This window comes from Pantherophis guttatus, chromosome 1 (genome assembly GCF_059756535.1).
Source record: "Pantherophis guttatus breed Tessera chromosome 1, ASM5975653v1, whole genome shotgun sequence".
In the NCBI taxonomy this organism is placed as follows: domain Eukaryota; kingdom Metazoa; phylum Chordata; class Lepidosauria; order Squamata; family Colubridae; genus Pantherophis; species Pantherophis guttatus.
In genome coordinates, this window is record NC_142063.1 from 28,399,144 (window position 1) to 28,420,310 (window position 21,167).

Sequence of the window (21,167 nt, forward strand, 5' to 3'; positions counted from 1 at the left end):
AAGTGCGATGAGTGGCCATAAATCACTTTTTCCAGTGCTGGTTTCAATTTCAAATGATCGTGAATTGGATAGTTGTAAATCGAGGACTATCAATATTAAAACGTTGCAGAAGAGGTAGCAAAATTAACCAGCACAGGGAGTTTTCCCCACTACTTTCCACGCAAATCTCTAGTGTGTTTTCCAGTTCCTGCTATTTCTATGTTTTTTTTTTTTAAAAAAAAGCCTAGTTGGGGAATTTCCATTTCTTTTCTCCAAAAGTTGTTCAACACTCATTTTCCACTTTTCTTCAGAAATAACTATAAGAACCTTTTGTTATTGCAACTAACATATTAAAGATAGGGAAAGATTCTGCACAGTCGCTGAACATCTGAATTCACAAGAAGCCATGGTTTGCTTTAAGCATAGTATATTCAACAAGCTAAAATGACTGGATTCATACAACACACTATACAAAAAAAAAATTAAGGCTTGGTGCTATGTCCTAACCAAGCCAATACATCTCATAATAGCAACTGTAACAGTATGAAGAATGATTCTTTAGATGTACAGGTTGGGGTCAGGTCAGTCCAACAAAGCAGATCAATTTTCTGTGCATAATTTCTGTGCAGCGTAATCTGAAATAGGTATCCCAGGATCCTTTACACGAAGGCAGAGGATGGTAGAGTGAAAGACTGTCATATGGGCACCAATCACTTAATACGCAATGCCCAGTCGGTGCCCACAACATGCATTTTAAACATGAGTTTACATTGCAAATACAACAGCAATGGGGATTTGTTATTCAGGAGGAGAACATTGCATTTTTCAGTGGTGGGACTGATGAGCAAACCTAGATGTTTAAAGGTCTAAATTTCAACTAAATGAAATTTTAGTTTGAATTTCACTCTACTGAGTCTTTGCTCGATGCTCCAATTTCATAAACTACAATTCAGGAAAAGATGCTCTTTACTTGATTGGCCTTCTCTAGTTACATCCAAATGACCTCCCTAAGTTCTGAGGGTAGATGTTGCTTGAATGCTTGAATTTCTTGTTCAGTTATCCCATTTTCCTTGATCAAAATGAGCATGTTTCCTAGAGTCCACATAAAATTTCCCAGAGTTACAATTTCCAGGAGAAATCGGTTTGGTGTAATGGTTAAGGCATCAGGCTAGAAACTGGAAGACGGTAAGCTCGTCTCACAATGAGCATCCAGCCAGCTGGGTGATCTTGGGCTAGTCACTTTCTCTCAGCCCTAGGAAGGAAACAGTGAGAAGTGTCCAAGAACTTGGCACAATTGAATGGAAAAAAATAATAATCCAGGTTTGCAATAGATACTGTCTATTCTTATGCTCAGCTTTCATTATCAGGAATGTCCACATGTTCGGTTTATTGATAGCTGCAGGTTAACATTTCTAGTCTGATAACCTTCTCAATCTCCCAGGTTAGATAGGGGGGGAAAATCAAATTATCAGGAAGTCACAAACTTTTCTGTAAGAAGCTTGAATCACTACAAAAGCCGAGACCTAAAGACAAGTGGCCACATTGGCAATCATTTATTGTTCATGCCTACATGTCACAGCCCTCCCCTGTGTAAATTAGTCACCACTTTACTTGAAGGATTGTAGAAGTTATAGTATTAATTCACAAACAGCACCACTGGAGCAATGTCTGCAAGCCATGGAGCTGTCTGAGGTCCTGAAATAGCTGATACTACCAGGTTCATCTTACCTGTTTTTAAACCACTAACCATATCTATTTCAAATAGATTTTCCCACCTATCAATTTATAACCAAACTAGAACAGCATAGGGGAGCAAAAACCACAGATCAGTGCTATCAACAACTGGGGAAATGGGGCAATAATGGAGCATATGATAGACATATTATTGACATATAATTTGATGCACCATGTCCTCCATCTTTAGAAAAGCAACTACCAGAATGCATGAGAAATGAATCTTATAATGTGGAAAGGCTGTACATGGTTTACAGAATAAGGCTTAATCCTATTCTGGAAGATAATGGGAAAATACCATCTCAAAGTTGTAAAAATTATTTAGTAATAAAGAGTAGCCCTTAAAGTATTTTATGTCTTAACAATTCACTTTGGGAATGTCTCTTAAGTAATTAAATAGAAAAGACTGTATTGCTAAACAATAGAAGGCAAAGATGATAATTAGCTTCACACAATACTGAAATACTTCAGCTGATGCGTTCTTAAAATAGATTATATTTAATATATTCATTTAATTTATTAGATTTGTTATAGTCACCCACTGAAGAGGACTCTGGGTAGCTTACACAATATATTTTCTCTTTTCTATATATCAAGAAAACTTTCAAATTGGCAATAAGAAACCCATATTGCTTCTTTTTTAATAAAAACTCTAAGTTTGACACACTGGTTCACATTTTGAAATATAAATCTTTGTATAACATGTTTTTCTACAAATATTATCCTAATTTGACACATATGGAGGACACCAGCTTAGGAAACACTGCTCTAAATTTTCTTTTGTACATTCTGATGAGGTTTTATAATTCAAACACCAGGCAATTAACTGAATTATTATTATGTTAGTGAAAGCTAAGGCACAAGAGATTGCCAAGGTCCAAGAGAGGCCAGGGAGAAGTCCAAGAATTAAAAAAGTTCACATACAGACACAAACCCTCTATGAATTTCTGCATATTCAATTCATGCACTCCCTTCCCCAAGTGCTTTTGCAATTTAAGAATGAACAAAAAGGTAACCCTTGACCAACTTATCATTCTTTCTCTTGTTACTTTTGGGGTTGGACGAAATGAGACTCCAAATTGGCAAATAGAATAAAAAACGTGGTTCAAACCAGCAGTGCTGAGATGGGCAACATCTTGTTTCCTTCGTGTGCACATAGAGAAAAGTTATATTCCATGAGATTTTTTTTTCAAACCCCCCCCCCACACACTTGCACTGATGATGTTACCTAATTGGGTAACGAAATGTCTGCAAGCAAACAATCAAGTTCAGAGAGCACCAAAGATTCAATCATTCAACCCTGAGCTACATACAGTATATTCTCTTCTGTTGAAAAGCCTTCCAATCAGAACTTACCCTCTGAAGTCTGCAGGATCAATGTCTTGCTGTAGGGGCTGACACCTGTCTTGTTGAAGGCCTTTACCCGAGCACTGTAGGTGCTGTTGAAGTGCAGACCATCCACAGTGCACATTGTCTCCTTCCCAACGTAAACCTCCTAAACACGAAACACACAAAATTGCCTTGTAATGGGTCAGATTACTTCTTTTCCAATTTGTCAAGTTCTGATTTCTCTGGTAGTAATTCTTCCAAATAGCAAAGGGTGTTCTCATGTTTCCCAAAGTGCCATTCTTAAATTTGGGCATATAAGGGATAAAACTAGCCTTCCCTAACTTGCTGTCTCTCTGGATTGTAGAGTACAATTGCGAGCAGAAGGCTGGATTAGATGTTTGCATCAGAGGTGAGCTAATTTTTCCAGGTCAAGGGTGACACTTGGAGCTCCAGTCAAACATAGTTTTGTTCATCAGGTAGCCAAATTCCTTCCCACACTCACCTCACATTTCTTTATTAATTGCTTACCCTGAACTGACCACCATTCCCATCATCCAGTTCCAAGATGTAGCCTTCCACCTGCACTGTGGACAGAGGTGGCTGCTTCCATGACAATGTGGCACTGTTGTTATGGGTACAACATTCTTCCAGTTGAAGGATTGGTGGCGCTGGCACTGGGGAGGAAGCTAAACAGAAATTAGTGTAACCCCGACTTCTACCTCCAGCCAAGATGCAAATTGCGGCTTCTGGATTCTGCAAGAGTTAGCTTGGTCCTGGAGGAGAGATCCAAGAATATTTCACTTAATAGCAAAGATATGCAATGAGAATACTTCATCTGGAGAACATCAACAGATGTTCTGTGTTTAAAAAAAGAAAAAGAAAAAGAAAAAAAAGAAAAAAAAAGAAAAAAAATAGATGTTCTGTGTTGCTGCAAAACTCTGCCTATATATCATATTTTGGAATGCCTTTATTGAACATCATGAAATAATCTCATTCTGAAGCTTCTCTTGGAAGTTTAGAAAGAGGCTAACTTCCATGAGCCAGCAGGTTGTGAGCTAAAGAATTTGGGCTCATACACCAACTCAGCTAAAATGTTTTAGTCTGAGAGCAAATATAGAAATTAACAGCTTCAGAAAGTTCATGAAACATGTTTGTTGATTCTGAGAAAATAAGCTAAAGCCTACTTTTATTTTCTAATTTTTAGAGAATGCTTTTTATTGTTAGATTGTTGATTCAAACCATGTTTGAAGATAGTTTTCAATTTTTTCTTTACTTAGCAGCCCTGCCTGTTGTGGTTCATTGTGCTCTGGTACAAAGGCAGCACAAGAAGAATCAGATCAAAGGAAGAATGTGATTGAGGATATGGATGCAGAAACATAAAAGGGCAAATAAAGAAGTCCCAGTAATATATTTCCTCTCTCGCTGTCAGGGAAAAAAAATGGAATTCAGAGTGGTAAAATCTTTGTATGCCCAACACTGTAGCAAAGAAGCTTGGAAGAAATTATGTGCATTTAGTATTCTGAGAAACTGAAATTGTTCTTAATGAATGTAACACTTCCTAGGTTACTGAGCTGTTGACTACAATTAAGCCATCCAACAGTATAAGACTTACAGTAGCAAGCCCATGTTACTATGGGCTATGTTACTAACATCCCCATGTTTGGAGATTTTAACCCTGTTAAAATCTCCAAACTCCGAGCTTTCAGAATTGTTCTTAATGGTTTCTTAATGGATTAAAAAGTTCAGGGCAGGCCTGGTTTAATATTTGGAAAGGAGGCTGCCAAGGGAAACCTGAAGTTAGGTGAGATTGGGACTGTTTCCTTTTAGTGATGTTGCCACCCTATTGCTATCTTATTCGAAGATCAATTACAAAAGGGAAATAAGTTTCAGAGTTAATCAATTTTACTTCGGAGTTCCCAACCTCTCCAGAGATTCTACCATTGAAATTCAGTAGCGAATCCCAAATTATTTATGTATTTTTATTAATTATCTATGAAAACAAGAGAGCAAATCCCAAATAATGATGAAATTTCTTATTGGTTTCCAAAATAAGACACGTAAGACACTAGTTTGGTTTAACTCATCTCAAGTGAGTAAAAACCAAAACCCCACAGAGGATGGGCTCTGTCCCTTCACGCAATAGGATGTCGCAGCTGTGGTTGGTTAGACTCAGTTATTTTATTCTGACCCTCCACAGCTGAGACATCCTAGATGTATCTATTACATAAACTCTGTTAATACAGTATATTACAGGATTTGTTTGGTTTAGTGGTTAAGCCATTGGGTGAGAAGTAAGAAGACCTGAGTTCTAGTCCTGCCTCAAGCATGGAAGCTAACTAGGATAACTTCAGGCAGCCACTTTCACATAAGGAAAAAGACAGTGGTAAATAATTTCCAAAACTTCTACTTAGAAAAAAGTTCTAGGTAGCCTTGCCTGTGTAACTGCCAGGAATTAAGACTGATGCAATCCCATACCACCCCACACATTACATAGGATATAAATATGTAAGATTTATATAATATTACATGTATATAATATGTATTTAGTTTATGTGAGGCAGAAAATTATTTAAGGCAGAAAAAAAATCACATCTATTGGTCATGCATCCTCTACTGTGTTCCTGGTGGCCCAGGGCCAGCCTAATTTCCTTCTGAGAATGGAATGAAGGATACTGATAGGCAAACATTGGATTTGGAGTTCAGATTAGACAGAGGGGATGAGACCAAGAATGTATGAGAGTAGGACATAATTCTTTCTCCCTTTCACTCTATTTAAATCTATGGAACCTTCATTATTTTAACATATATTTAATGATATGGATATTTAAGATAGCTTTGGATAGTACTTTACGTCAATTGCCACTTTGGAAGCACACAGATAAATACATTTACATTTCATTTGCATGAAGTCGAGTTGATGGATGGACTGCAACAAAGGGGCACTATCCAGGTTGAGGTCGAAGTCTGTGGTCATCCTTGGGGAGAGTGTCCCTTTCCCCCACTGATCCTCAGTCAGGTGCACCCTTCGTATCAGTGCATCAGAAATCTGTTGAGAAGGAAAAGCCAAGAATCAATGTGCACCATAATCAGATTTATGCATAGATCTCTGTGAGAGGCCACTGGGAGAAGAATAGCTTGTGAGGATAATAGCAATAGTATTTAGGCTTATATACCACTTTACACTTTCCTTTTAGGTTTTCTTACTGTTTTTTTATTGTTTTTATTGTTTTTAACCTGTAAAAATGAAGTGTTTTAATACTGTGTGTGACCAACCATACGCTAAATAAATAAACCACTTTACAGTGCTTTACAGCCCTCTCTAAGCAGTTTACAGAGCTAGCATATTGCCCCCAACAATCTGGGTCTTCATTTTACCGGCCTCGGAAGGATGGAAGGCTGAGTCAACCTTGAGCCGGTCAGAATCGAACTCCTGGCAGTGAGCAATGAGTTAGCCTGCAATACTGCATTCTAACCATTGCAACCACCATGGCTCATAAACCTCAATAGAGAAGGCAAAACTCATTTTCAATCTCACTATGTTCCTGGTTGCACCTAAACCTAAATGAGAATTTGAGTTCTCAGTTAGGTGCCCCTATTAATGAAATAAATAAATCAATATGAGTGCTTGCTTATCTCCCTAAGGGGATACAATGCATTACAATTCCCATTATTCCCTGTCAGCCAACCTATGGTGGATCAGACATTATTGAAGCTGATTACATTCCACATAATATGTGGTTTTATGCATTGGAGAGAGACACTGATGACAAAGGCATACACTATACAGTAAGTGGTGCTGTTCATTATGAGATAAATGTAAAGCCTAACAATTCCAATATGTTTTGGGATCATGTTAACTCACTAGGGGAAATGTCAATTTCACAAAAAGGGATAAAACTTTAAGAACCTGCTGCTTCAAAAAAGCTCATCAAGGACTTAGCTCGAAATCAGTCAGTCAATCAGTACAGTAGCTACTACGTACCTGTATAGATGTGCAAGATAGAGATACAGTGACACCTTCATTCACATACACAAGATCACTTAATAGGCCTATTATGACATAGCTAATTAACCCTGAGGATCTTAATGTCTATGGAGATTTTCAATCATTAAAGACATTGGTCATGGTTGTCCCAAAGACGCTTTTCAAAAGGCAAGTGGACTTTCCTGGAGAAGCACCTTTGGGATGACTTGAGGATTTTTGTTTAGCCATATATAGAACCAAACTTTTGAGGGGAGGAGGGGAGGTATAAATGAACTCCCTATAGTCAGCCACTTTTTCCTATGTTGTTCATTCTGTCCATAATTGAGATTAAGATCTATACGGCCATTTTGTTTTTCACACTTACCACCAGTCACATGGGATGCAGGAGAACCTAAAAAGGATTGATATAGACTCTCATGATGCCACCATGGCTTTAATTTGTGGGGGTTTTACTCTCATGAAATATCAGCCTCTCAGTATCTTTTGTGATTTCTAGGAGATCAGAAAAATTGATGAGGGTTTTACTGATCAAATCATCCAAAGATTATCTACTGATCTGCCACACTCCCCAAGAAGCTGAAGAACCTTCTTGGATGAGAAGTGAAATGTCTTCAAAGAAAAAGCAGAAAGTCCAGTTGCTTTTGGGGGGGGGGGGGAAGCACCTTTTGGATAATCATGACCTGGATGACTGAGAATCTCCATAGCAACACTCCCCAAAATATTTATAGAGAGAGATTTTATTCATTTGCCTAAACTGCAAGGAGGAAAGAACAGGGTGATCCCCCAAGAAGGAGTCAAAAAAGTCAAAATGGTGATCCTAATTATGCAATTGGAGCTCTCTCCTTTTCTATCACGACCCAGGTAAAAAGGGACATGGCTTTAATTCTATCTAATTCTTGACAGAATATCTTAAATACTTAAAAAGACTAAGTAGCTTATTTTCTCAAGCCAACTCCATTGTTATTTCTCTTCTCAAGGTATTATCCCTTTAAAGAATTTATGTCCCTGAGTCCAACTTCTTGTAAAATCGAAAATTAATCCAGGCAGGGAGGTGCAAATAAGGATGGAATTGTAATGACTTCCACTGGATTCAATGGGAAATAGATTTAAGTGTTTGGAGAGATGCATTAAAGCTATCTTGTCAAAGGACCCTGAACAGCCTTCCCCCCACTTTCATATATTCTTGCCTCAACAAATTTTGAATGAGAGGATCACAGCACAATCCCAACCATGGACTGATTAGTTTCCATTCTATTCCTTAGAAAATTGTTGTGACATCATGAAATGGGCCTTTTTGAAACATCACAACATGTTACTCAGCTCACAGTGGGCGAAGCCATGAGAAGAGCCAATCCATACTTCCCTAACTGGAAAGAAAAAAAAGTAAAACCAGTCACCTGCAAGAATCCACTGGGGTCATTCTCTTTGATGACCTCCAGGCAGTATTCCATCAGCCCCGTCGTCTGGCGCAGCTTCACTGTGCAGTGAGAGATCTGATCACGTACCACCTGCAATAAAATACAGAAATTATAAAGACCTGCTTAGACCAGGTAGAGATGCTTTTGCAGATAAGGGTGATGGTTGGAGGATTGTGGGAGACTGTTCTGGCCAGAAATGCAATGGATCACTTATTCCTCATTGCCCCGAGCTGATTTTGCTGGGTGCCTCAAAGTCTAAGAAACCTTAAGGGCTTGGAATTCTAATTCCAGCAACCACCACACTGTCTGCTTAATTCTAGCCTGGCACAAAACCACAACCTCTTCCTCAAGCCATAGTATTTGCTAAATGTGCTTGGAGGCAACAGGGTGCAATCCTGATGGAATTTGACAGCAGCCTGATAGGCATTCAGAGTATATGGGGGTTAACCATCTTGTTGCCAGTAATTCTATTTGAACAATTGCTTCGCCCATAAACAAATAAATTGGCTGCATTCTTACTAAGGCATAAGAGGGTTTTATATGGCTTTGGTTCAGCACGTGGGGTGAATCTGGCCAATGATAATTTCATCAAAAATGATTAAATAAATCATAGCTTGTCAGTGTGTAAACCAAATCACTCTTGGGAGTGGGAAAGAATCCTGGCATTTCTTCATCCACACTTTCCAGTTTTAGCATTGTCAAAACAAATTTCCAAAGTTGAGATCATCCAAAGGCCTAGTCAGGAGTTCCAGCCCTACCTCTATTCCACTGGGCACCACTAACAGAACTGGCACCAGTTATATTTCCTCATAGGCAAGAACATTCAGGGACCTATGCATTGGAGCAAAGGAAAGAAACTATCCCAATTGCATCTCTGAAACTATCAGAATCTTGTCTTCCAAACTTTCTGAGTTGTCTCTTTATTGCCAAGTTTCTATCTTCAGAGGCTAGATAGCTGTTGTGTGTCTTTGCTCTTGGAGGACAGATATATCAACAATGGCATCAAAAGCTTCTGGTTCATTATGAACAAAGGAAACTTGGAAGAGGATTTAAATAAGCATTTTCAGGCTCTGACAATATAGAGCATTCATGGTTGGAAAGAAAAAGAGAGGTGTTGAAATTGGACCCTGAATCTGCTCCAGTTCCTCCACCTTTAGTATTATAATCCTGGCATGGTTTTCTCCAAACATTCCAGAGTGCAAGAAATAGCTGATGATTCAAGATTAGGTTTGCATTTCTCATTATATACCTCTCCCCCTTTCAAATGAATAGAAATGTGGGAAACCAGAAAGGCTTTGGGCCATTGGACTTCCAGAGAGTTGAAGTCCACATAACTTAAAGTAGCCAAGGACGAGAAACATGGCTCTAGAACAGGAGTGCCAAACTCAATTTCATTGAGGGCCAAATCAGGGTTGTGTTTGATCTTGGGAGGCCAGGGTGGGCATGTCCAGGGTAGGCATGGCTAGCTCAACGTAACTTGTGTTGGGGGTGCCTGTGGTAGCCTGAGCGCTCTGCCAGCGAAAATGGTCTCGTGACCTCTGTTGCCTGAAGCCCTCCCAAGCTCCGTTTTCACTGGCAGAGGCACCGCGGGCTGGTCCTTTGCTGTTTCCTGGACGGCCCCATAGGCCAGATGTAAGCACCCCATGAGCCAGATCCGGCCCCTGGGCCTTGAGTTTGACACCCCTGCTCTAGAATTTTACCAAATTCTCTCCTAAGATGTTTACCAAGCAAATACTCTTTCACCAGATTAAATGAAAATGGGTAGAGAAGATGCAGGAGAAGCTCTTTCCCCCACACTAGATGTGCTGTTGAGCAGCTAAATAAACAATGCCAATAGGAAGCCATAGGAACTACTCCAAATATTAAATGGGTCCAGTGGCTTAGTGGAAGGTTGGACTAGAAGACCTCCAAGGTCCCTTTTCAACTCTATTATTATGGAAGGGTCCTGGTCAAACCCAACTTAAGAAAGGAAGCCAGCCACCCAGAGGTGGGTTTCAGCAGGTTCTGACCAGTTCTGGAGAACCGGTAGCGGAAATTTTGAGTAGTTCGGAGAACCGGTAGTAAAAATTCTGAACTGGCCCTGCCCCCATCTATTCTCTGCCTCCCAAGTCCCAGATGATCGGGAGGAAATGGGGATTTTGCAGTAACCTTCCCCTGGAGTGAGGTGGGAATGAAGATTTTGCAGTATCTTTCCCCTGCCACGCCCACCAAGCCATGCCCACCAAGCCATGCCACACTCATCAAACCACACCCACAGAACTGGTAGTAAAAGATTTTGAAACCCACCACTGCAGCCACCCCATCAATTCCTTCCCCTTTCCTGTGCTGCTGAGCGGGAGTTTGCTGGCGTTGCCATTCCTAGCCTTGAAACCAGAAAAGGGAAGGGAGCTACATCTCACACTGGCTTCGCTTAGGGATTTCACAGGAAGGTAGAAAGAGTGGCAATGCTTCAGAGAGGGATGGCCTTCTCCATTGTAATTTAATTCCACAGTTGACCACTAGAGGGACTCATGTGACATCTTCAAATATGAAGCTCAGGAACATGTGGAAGTGACATTTTAAAGGCTTTCAGGATCAGGGACAGCTTTCCGCTGACCCCATTCTCACAAGGTGCATAACCCACTTGGCTGCTAGCCCAGTCAAATCTCCTGATTGGCGATTGTAATAGCATGCAACCATTTTAATGAGTAAAAAAAAGGAAACATTTTCCAGCTACAAAACCACTGATGAATCTTACAAGTAGCTTCTCATTGAGTATTTCAATTGGAAAAAAAAAAGGGGGGGGGAGGGAATACAGTGACTTTTTGGCTTAGTCTCCACTCTGTTTCATATCTCATCCAAAAAGCATGTTGTTAGGTAAGTCCTGTCCTGATCAGGTTTTGATCCTGATTGCCACACTGGTTGCTCAAGTGAATTACAAAATACAGCCTTTTCACTGCATTTTCCTTTCACTCTGATCTCTTAGAAACACACAAGAAAGAAATGTTCTTCTTCTTTCTTTTTTTTTTACCATCACACTTCTTAGAGTGCTACTCTAGAAAGAAAAGGCAGTCTGCAGTGTAAGATCATAGCTATGTTTTAGGAAAGAAATATTCTATTATCTCCTTATGTTCTTTACAGCTTTAAGCTCCTTGTTCTTCCCAGATAATGTCATCATTATTTCCCTTGTTTACTGAGAGTTCACATTTTCAGAATACCATTGGAGGAATCATCATCTGCTATACATTGGCCCAAATGTATGCATCTTAGGGAGATAGTTAACTAATTAAAGGTACATCTCAATGCTTTTTTAAATTGTATCTCATGATGATAGAAACCAGGGGTGAAATCCAGCAGGTTCTGACAGGTTCTGGAGAACCAGTAGTGGAAATTTTGAGTAGTTCAGAGAACCAGCAAATGCCACCTCTGGCAGGTCCCAGAGTGGGGTGGGAATGGGGATTTTGCAGTATCCTTCCCCTGCCATGCCCACAAAACCATGCCCACAAAACCACACCACACCACGCCCACCACACCACACCCAAAGAACCTGTAGTAAAAAAAATTGAATTTCACCACTGATAGAAACCCCAAATTCAGTACATCGTGTGAGGACATCCAGGCAACAGAGTGAGGAAAGCCACCCCTCCTAGAAGAATGAAATATTTTGAGAAATATTTTTAAAAAGGCAGAATATTATATTTCCCTAAAGGAGAAACATGTTTTTAAAGACAGAAAGCAGCCCCCGAGTCTTTCTTAATAGCCCCAACAGGACTGGGCCAGCCTATCTACAAAACAAAAGACCTTCAGCTCCTGGGTGATGGGATTAAGAGATGACCCTCCAGGACGTAATAGGATTAACCCACTGCCATCTAGCAACAAAGCTCACTGCATTGCACAATCTCCTAAGGACATTGCCTCACCCACCAAACTTAACTCAGATAACCTATACAGCTAGCTATGACCCCTACAATAGCCAATAGAATACATGTTCTTGCACAGGAACAGGAAGCTCAAGTGCAAAGCCCAAGAGAAAGTATTAAAAACCCCTCACTCTCAACTCCATGTCTTCAGCTGCACCAGAGAACCATGTGCTTGGTGGTTCTGCTTCATCATTAAACAATCTTTCCGATCATCCTCCATGTTTCCAGTGTCTTTTTCCCGGCTTGGATATTTCTTCCAACAAGGGCATGGTTAAGCAACCTCTGCCTTAGCATGATGGCTGAATCAATTTTCAAAGTCATTTGTTATTAGTCTAGCTGGGCCAGATAAGCCAGCATTAGGGAATTCTTCTGTTATTAACAGGCACTTAGCATTCATTGGAGAAATGCCAAAGATGGAAAACCTAGCTTTTTTAAAAAAAAAAAATCTCGTCATCCTTTTAAAAAAAAATTATTGATGCAAGCAGTATACTATGAAGCAAAGCAGATGCCAAAGCTGTGGCTATCATCCATCTTCATTTTTCCAGAATGACTCCTAAATCAAAGCACGAAGGCATTCTGGAAGAAATAAGGAGCCAGGCAATCATAGCTTTGGCTTAGAGTGACAGTCTGCTGACTTTCTGAAAAAGAAACAAAGCTGCTCATCTACTACCCAGTAAACTCCCCTAATAATGGTCCAGTCTCTGGGGGGGCACTTTATCACTGCATTGGGCCAGGCTATACAGAGCAAGTTGACCTTTGGATGGTTTGCCTGTTACCAAAGTAACTGTTGTCCTGTGAGTGTTAATCTGCATGGAAATTGTTCAGATGGATTATGTGCACCCAATGAAGGGTCACGTGGAAAGGACCACCACATTTTTAAACCAACTTTGACCCAAGTCACATAACCCACTCAATTAGCGCACCCTCAAGTACACACCTTATGCAAACATCATCATTTAACTAGCGGCGGTGCAGGAGAGGTTAGCCTTACCCCCCAAACCATCCTGAATTTATTTTGGATTAAACTCCTCCCCTTGTCAACTGTGTCATTTGAACACCGTGACTCAACTAAATAAAAGTGAGCTAATTTCCAACATCCACTATAGCCAGTTTTCAGGGGTGAAATCCAGCAGGTTCTGACAGGTTCTGGAGAACCGGTAGCGGAAATTTTGAGTAGTTCAGAGAACCAGCAAATACCACCTCTGGCTGGCCCCAGAGTAGGGTGGGAATGGTGATTTTGTAGTATCCTTCCCCCAGGAGTGGAGAGGGAATGGGGATTTTGCAATATCCTTCCCCCAGGAGTGGAGAGGGAATAGTGATTTTGCAGTATCCTTCCCCAGGAGTGGAGAGGGAATGGAGATTTTGCAGTATCCTTCCCCTGGAGTGGAGAGGGAATGGAGATTTTGCAGTATCCTTCCCCTGGAGTGGGGTGGGAATGGAGATTTTGCAGTATCCTTCCCCTGGAGTGGGGTGGGAATGGAGATTTTGCAGTATCCTTCCCCTGGAGTGGGGAGGGATTGGGGATTTTGCAGTATCCTTCCCCTGGCATGGCCACCAAGCCATGCCCACCAAGCCACACCACACCCACCAAGCCATGCCCACAGAACCAATAGTAAAAAAAAATTGAATTTCACCACTGCCACTTTTCCAAGAAAGGGAGAAAAAACAAACAAACACCAAGGCTTATGATTACAATGCCAGTGGCATCCCACAACCCACCCTTCATAAATATTAATTAGCTGCAGCAACCTGGCCACGCCCACTGCTGCCTGTCCAGCCAATGCAGAAGGAGCTACCGATAGAACTGATTGGGAATCTCTTGACAGGTAGATTTTGGAAGGCTCTGGGTTTGCAACCAGGTGACTTTTAGTCTTTTGATACGTGCTGGCAGAACTACCAATAAGGAAAACTGGCCAAATTAGTGGTGACAAGGTTAGGTTTGCAGTCTGAATATGGCCTGCCTGTATGTAAAGTTCTTTGGAACCTCTGTCCAGATGCCATCTGAAGAGAAGTGAGCCACCACCAACAGCTAGAAGAGATTCTCAATGATGGCACCTGAACTTTGGAATTTTTTCCTCCAGAGAAGAGGTTTGCCCTTGTTTTTGCACTATTACAGAAAATACCCTTTCTTCCATAATCTATTAAATAATGTTACTTTCTGTAAATGGGTTTTTATGCCACTTTCATGATTTTATTTGATACTGGCCTGCACCTTGCCAAGTTTGTATTGATTGGGTTTTGTTTTTAAATTATAAAACTACTCAGGAGACAAGTAATAAATCTTGTAATAAATCAATGTCAAACATGTTATCCACAGCCAAAACATTTGAATGCATCAACAGAATGATACCAGCAATTTTATTTCACCAACCACAGGGCTAATCAACATGTCTATGTACTCTTGAGTTGAATTCAAGTCCTGGTAACTACAGAGACATAACTATGCAATTTTCTTGGCAACAGTATTGAAGTAATTGATTAGTGCTTATTTTCAGGATATATATTTTTTTCAATTTCCGAAACTAGTCTACAGCCCTCCAGTTGCCTTTTAGCTCCAACTCCTACCCCACTCCTATTACTAACCAACTCAAATCCTGTTTAGCATGGGAACCAGAGGTGGGTTTCACAGGTTCAGCAGGTTCTGGAGAACTCGTAGTGGAAATTTTGAGTAGTTTGGAGAACCGGTAGTAAAAATTCTGACTGGCCCCGCCCCCATCTATTCTCTGCCTCCCAAGTCTCAGCTGATTGGGAGGAAATGGGGATTTTGCAGTAACTCTCCCCTGGAGTGAGGTGGGAATGGAGTAGCCTTCCCCTGCCACGCCCACCAAGCCACGCCCACCATGCCATGCCATGCCACGCCCATCAAGCCACACCCACAGAAATGGTAGTAAAAAAATTTGAAACCCACCACTGATGGGAACCCAAACAAGGTTAGCTAAATGTTACCACTTCCTGAGACCAATAAATCTGCTTATGAAAGCAAATTACTGTTGTGTACATTTTTGCCAAATCTCCAGATTACTTCAAAGAAATGGTCTCTTAGCTCTAAATGTCTTGATGACATTCTTTAAGTTGCTTAAAGAATTGTACTTATGCTATCTGGCATCTCATTTCTTTAATCGTGTCTCTCTGGCAATAGAGAATTAATAATTTGGGTATATTGTGCACAAATCCCCTATTCTAGGGAAACAAAAAAAAACCCCTGCAAGTCCCAAGCCATCCAAAACTGTACTCTAACTAAACGATGCTTATAAACCACAGCAAATATGTTTGCATAATTGCTGCCAAACTATACATGATGCTTTTTATTGTTCTAGTTTATTATTATTGTTCTAGTGCGCCTTATGCAAGGCACTGAAGGGTTGTTTGGCAAGGCCTAATACCATATTCCCCAACCTGGGAATTCTGAGAACATGGGAATGGGGAGAGAGATGATGAAACACGCATGGTGACAACATCATACTAATGCAACAAATTATGTACTTGTAGAGGACAAAATAATATATTGTAATTGCCACATTTATGTGAGATTCCACTGCATGCATATCGTTTTGGCCTCATTGCAGTTTGCTATGGATGCCGCTGTATAGGAGTTGCAGTCTTAACACATTGTGTTGTGGCCTGTATGCGGCCTGTGTAGCTAGTAGCTGATTCAGACAGCGAGGAGGCTGGTGTGGTGCTGCACCAGCAGCCTGTGCAGCTGGAACTCGAGTCAGACAATGAGGAGCCTGGAGAAGATGTGGTGCCAGAGGCGGGGATTCAGCCAGGGCCTTCAGAACCTCCAGAAGCTCCCTTAAGTGAAGAGGACGAAGAGGAGGAGCCTCTTCTCAATGCACGGGCGCACAGAGCTGCCAAAAGGCAGGAGTGGCTTCTCAGGAGGAGGTCTCCTCGAGAGTAAGGCTTGGGGTTAATTGGCCACTCCCTTAGCCTATTTAAGGAGGACCGCCAACTGAAGCAATTTGCAAGGAACAACTTTGTTCACATACCTTCGTGTCTTGTCTTGCTTATTTTATCAGCTTCCTGCAAATTGCTTCTGGGCATTCTGCCAACCACAGTAAGCTTTCAGTTTTTATTCTTTGAATTCTTGGCAGCTGTTAATGCAGTTAATTAACAGCCGTTGTTGAAAAAGATTGATTTATTTAGTAAACCAAGAACGGACTTTGTGTGTGCTGCGTTTTTTGGGGTCCATAGCTGGGGCAGAACCCATTGGGACACACACACACAACATGTTTAATGTAGTTCATTTATTTGTAGCTTAGTGTACTGGTGAACCCAGGCATCATGATTTGTAAAATGTACTGTATGATAGCCTGCTAAGTAAACCCATCCAACTGTCCTTTATTGAATAAAAAAACCCATAATTTGCCATTATGGGAGAACAGACATCAATGACACAGACAAATGTCCTTCTGCACAGCTGCCAAACTCAGACTGCTAAAAGTTTTAAATGCCCCCCCCCCCTCTCTCTCTCTCTCTCTCTCTCTCTCTCTCTCTCTCTCTCTCTCTCTCTTTCCCTCCCTTCTACTTCATTTCTCTCCACTCCCTTGCAATTCATCTCAGCACTTAACAAGCAAGTGGACCTAAGGTGATCTTCAAAATATCTGTCTTGGGCATGGAGCTGCAAGGGAGATGATTAATGACTGAATTCCCTGCTAGCTAATTTTACTGAACAAGATTCTGCCTGACAAGTGGAAGGAGGAGGCTGTGGCATAAACCCAGTTCCCCACAGAAGGACCAAAAAACAGCTCTGTATGCGAGCAAGAAAAATGAGTCGATAAATGATCAGGGATTTATTTATTTATTTATTTATTTGTTTAAATTTCTATACCGCCCTTCTCCAATGTAGGACTCAGGGCGGTGAACAGCCAAAGTAAAAACAAGACATACATACAAAACATACAAAATCTAAAATCTGTTTAAAATAATTAAATAATTTTGGCCGTAATTAAAACATTCCAATTTAAAATCCGTTTAAAATTTGACTCAAGCCAGCCCAGCTAGTTGAAATAAATGGGTTTTTAGGGCCCGACGAAAAATCCGGAGGTCTGTTATTGTACGTAGCTCTGGGGGGAGGTTGTTCCAGAGATTGTCTTGTTCTCCTTTTTAATTTTTCTCCAGAGCCATTTTCTTTCCATCTGAAAGGGTAGCTACACCTGGTCATCAAGCCAGCGCTTGGTGCCAGAGCAAGAAAATTAAGGCAATATATAAATGGTATGATGTGGTGGCCTAGAAGTGAAGACGCTTGCCTCCCACTCGAAAGGTTGGGAGTTCACTCCTAGGCGGTGGCAGATGTTTCTCTATCAGAGTGCAAAGAGAAAATATCTGCTGTGAACTCCATGTAGGCATCAGGAAGGGCATCCGGCCAGTAAATATTCAGCTCCATTCAGTCGTCCTGACTCCACCCCGAATAAAGGGATTAAAGGGCCATAAAAAGAAAATAAATAAATAAATAAATAAATAAATGGTAAGACCTACCTGCATGCAAAAGAAGCAGAAATGTAGAGAATGTTGTCTAGAGACTCAGAACCAATAAGGGTTCCCAAAAAAGTTTGGAAAGAAAAACCTTGATCATGTTGAGGTGGTACTGAAGCTGGGTGTCGCTCATAGTAACATTAATGGGAACATCACTGACCTTTTGAGTTTTGGCAAGAGTTTGAAAAGATTGAATTGCCCAAATAAGTCTTTGTTTTGCAAATTGGAAATGATCAAGATTGGTTCTCAAAAGGCTAAAATATGTGTGTCAGTCTTGTCTTGTCTTGTCTAACTGGGACCCCTTCAGGTGGGTTGGGCTGTAGCACCTTCATCCATATTGATGAATGTTTCTGCAAGATGTTATATGTGGAAGATTGATCCATAGGGTTGAATGTTTTATTTACACAACTGGTTTTTTTCCAGCAGTAAAATATCTGAATCCTCAATAATTTTATAGCTAATAAATAACAAAAAAGGGGATTAAAAAAAACCCAAAGAGGGAAACTTGATGTTTGTTGACAATGTGTGATTGTTGAGTTAATAAATGCTAAAGGAAAAACCATTTATGTCCAAGGCATTTAAGAGACCACAAAGCTTATTATCTGCTTTACAGAATTAACTGTTTCTTTCTCCTATTCTCCTGTTGTAGTAGAATCAGGAAGTACTCCACCCCATCTATTTCCCTGATCTGAGTAAGACATACTAAACCATAGAATATCATGATTTATGCACTGCCATTATTCATGCAAGACACTTTTCAATAATTAATTAAACTTATGCTTATTTAATTGACCTAATTTTCTGAATTCACACAAAAGACTGGACCACAAACTAACCACATAGACTATGTTTGCCAAACCTACTGAACTAATATTATGGTTGGCTAATAGGTGGTTCAGATATCATACCAGAAGAGCCACTAAAGGCAGCAAAAATGTTTGTCTGCCTTCACATATTGTGATGAGGCAGAAGCTACCTCACAGAATTGGCTGGGTTTGAACAACATGTTAAACACACATTAAAATTATAAAAACAGTGGCTGGATTCCCACACTATACCACAAACTAACAATCCACATGTTGACTTAGTATGTTGTGGGAACTCAGAGTCTATAGTCTGTAAACCATGATTTAATGCTTTCCATGAATCCAGACAACCCTAACCTTAACCCTTCTCTTATGTATTACTTAAAAGGAAGAACATGGTCGACTCATTTGGACAGTCATTTGTCTGAAATGGTATAGGGTTTCCTGTTTCAGCAGCGGGTTGGACTAGAAGACCTCCAAGGTCCCTTTCAACTCTATTATTCTGTAATTCTGACTCTGCTCTATAAAAGCCAATAGTTAATGGAATGGGGGACATACATTTAAGGAATCCTAGATACTGTGAGTGAAATGTCTCTGCTTGCAAAGAAAGGAAACCCAGAAATCTCTTGGTTAATTTTTCCCCCCTGTTCAAGAAAAGCCATCTGGGTCAACTGGCTGGAAAAGATCTCCATGCTTTTTTAAATGCCAGGGGAAAAACCTATAATACCACTGACTCAATGCAGAGAAACTTTCTAGGGTTGCCCTACTTGTCTTCCAATCTGCCATTAAACATCTCGCAAATCCTTTTTTCTCTACAAGCAATCCTCTTTCCATCAGTTCTCTCAGTCAGCCACAAACCTTTCCCTCAAAGAGGGCCATAACGTTTTCACAGCAAATGTACATTGTGGCCAACCGGTTGTCTCCCCCTTTCAGATTTACTCCTCTGGGTTTATCTGTTGCTGGTCGTTAGGGGCCACAGTGTCATCCCTCTTTCCCTCCATCCTAGGAGGTCTCTATGGCAACAGCTGCCATGGCAAATATTCAGGCCCTCCCTCACACGGACTCCTGCGCCCACTGCTAATTCATTTCAGCTCCTGCATTAGTCTGAGTGCTGCATAGCTATAAGGAGCCTTGTTTTTTCCCTGGTGGATTCAGAGGTACTTGGGAGGCAGAAAGAAGCTGAACCGAGGCACTCTAACTAAAGCATTAAACCAAGGAGTAAGAGGAAATCAATACAACTTTGCACGCTTCAGAGAGGATTTGGAAGAAGTCTTTGGACCGCACAAGATGAACGTAGCATCTTTCTGCTATTCATTAAACAAGCCTCGAAAAAAGGTGCATTTCCTTTAAAAATGTAGTAACATTAAATAGATTCCTGATGCAGTAGTGTGAGTAAATGCAAGCTTTTTTAAAGGATTTGGAGTTGTTCCAAATATATATATTGAACTGAGGAGAGTCCTAGGTGTTCAAATAGGAACCTTTGTTATTAGATGAAGAATGCACCAAAGACAAATTCCTTGTGTATCGAATCACACTTGGCCAATAAAGAATTCTAAATCTAATCTAAGAATACTGTGTGTATTAGATGAAGAATACTGTGTACACATATACACACACTTGCAGTATTCTTCATCTAATAGCAAAGATTCCTATTTGAACATTTAGGACTCTCCTAAGTTCATGCAATGTGTTTACTAATAATTCATTAGTATTGAACAAATCAGCATTTGTTCAATAACACAATTTTCTCGCTATGGAAGATAATCATAAATTTAGCACATGAGCTATGGTTGACTAGTTTGTACTTTAGTGGTTCTCTGAAGTTAGTGTGGCTGTTCTAAGACATCATGTATATTTATTTGACTTTGATTGAGTGTATTGTGCAAAGCATCTAATTGAGTTTTGTTACCAATAAATATAGCATGGCTTTGCATAATGTATGAGTCCCAAAATGCTGTCTGAATGATTGATTGACAAATTGATTATGTGCCTTCAAGTCAGTGTAGACTCTTAGCAATTGGTAGATAGTAGATTTTTCTTCATGAAGATAAAATGTCTGAAGGGAAGGAAATATTTAAGCAAGGAACAGGAAATGAAGCAAGCAATCCTATTGGAAAAGAGGTTAGAACAAAGACTTTTTTTGACCAAGTTTCCTACTGAACCAGCAGATATAACAACATATTTTGGCCATTTTCAATAGGACTAGCTGATTTATTCACCCATAAACTGCAACAGTATCTCAAGACTTGACATACCTGGCACCTTACATGGACACAGAGGCATTTTTCTAGCCATGTCCACCAACCTCTTTCACCCGAGAACAGTTCACTGCTTAAATTTCATTACCCCAGACTTACCTTCAGTTTGTGTTCATGTTCTTTGTTGACCCGTGACAACAGCTGGGCTTTCCGTCTGTTGAGAGCATCAATAAGAGCATCACACTGGGCGACCAGGCAAGCTTCAAACTCCACACTGTTCTCCTGCAATCAAAATAAAATACTCATCAGTCAAAGCAACAGGAAGGTCTAAAAGCAGCTGACTTGTT

At 40.4% G+C, this 21,167-nt stretch overlaps 1 protein-coding gene across 8 annotated transcripts in view; it reads right to left on the bottom strand.

Annotated features, from left to right (window-relative positions):
* Positions 1-21,167, bottom strand: part of TRIM9 (tripartite motif containing 9) — a 71,135-nt gene that overhangs the window by 18,770 nt on the left and 31,198 nt on the right. For 5 of the 8 annotated variants that reach the window (XM_034433364.3, XM_034433363.3, XM_034433362.3 and 2 more), the window contains exons 3-7: positions 20,980-21,102; positions 8,425-8,535; positions 5,935-6,088; positions 3,571-3,728; positions 3,070-3,208 (exon numbers count right to left, since the gene is read on the bottom strand). In XM_034433364.3, the coding sequence (XP_034289255.1) occupies positions 3,070-3,208; positions 3,571-3,728; positions 5,935-6,088; positions 8,425-8,535; positions 20,980-21,102 (685 nt within the window). The remainder of the gene's footprint in view (positions 1-3,069; positions 3,209-3,570; positions 3,729-5,934; positions 6,089-8,424; positions 8,536-20,979; positions 21,103-21,167) is intronic. The other 3 variants (XM_060693775.2, XM_060693769.2, XM_034433360.3) reach the window with 1 other exon arrangement.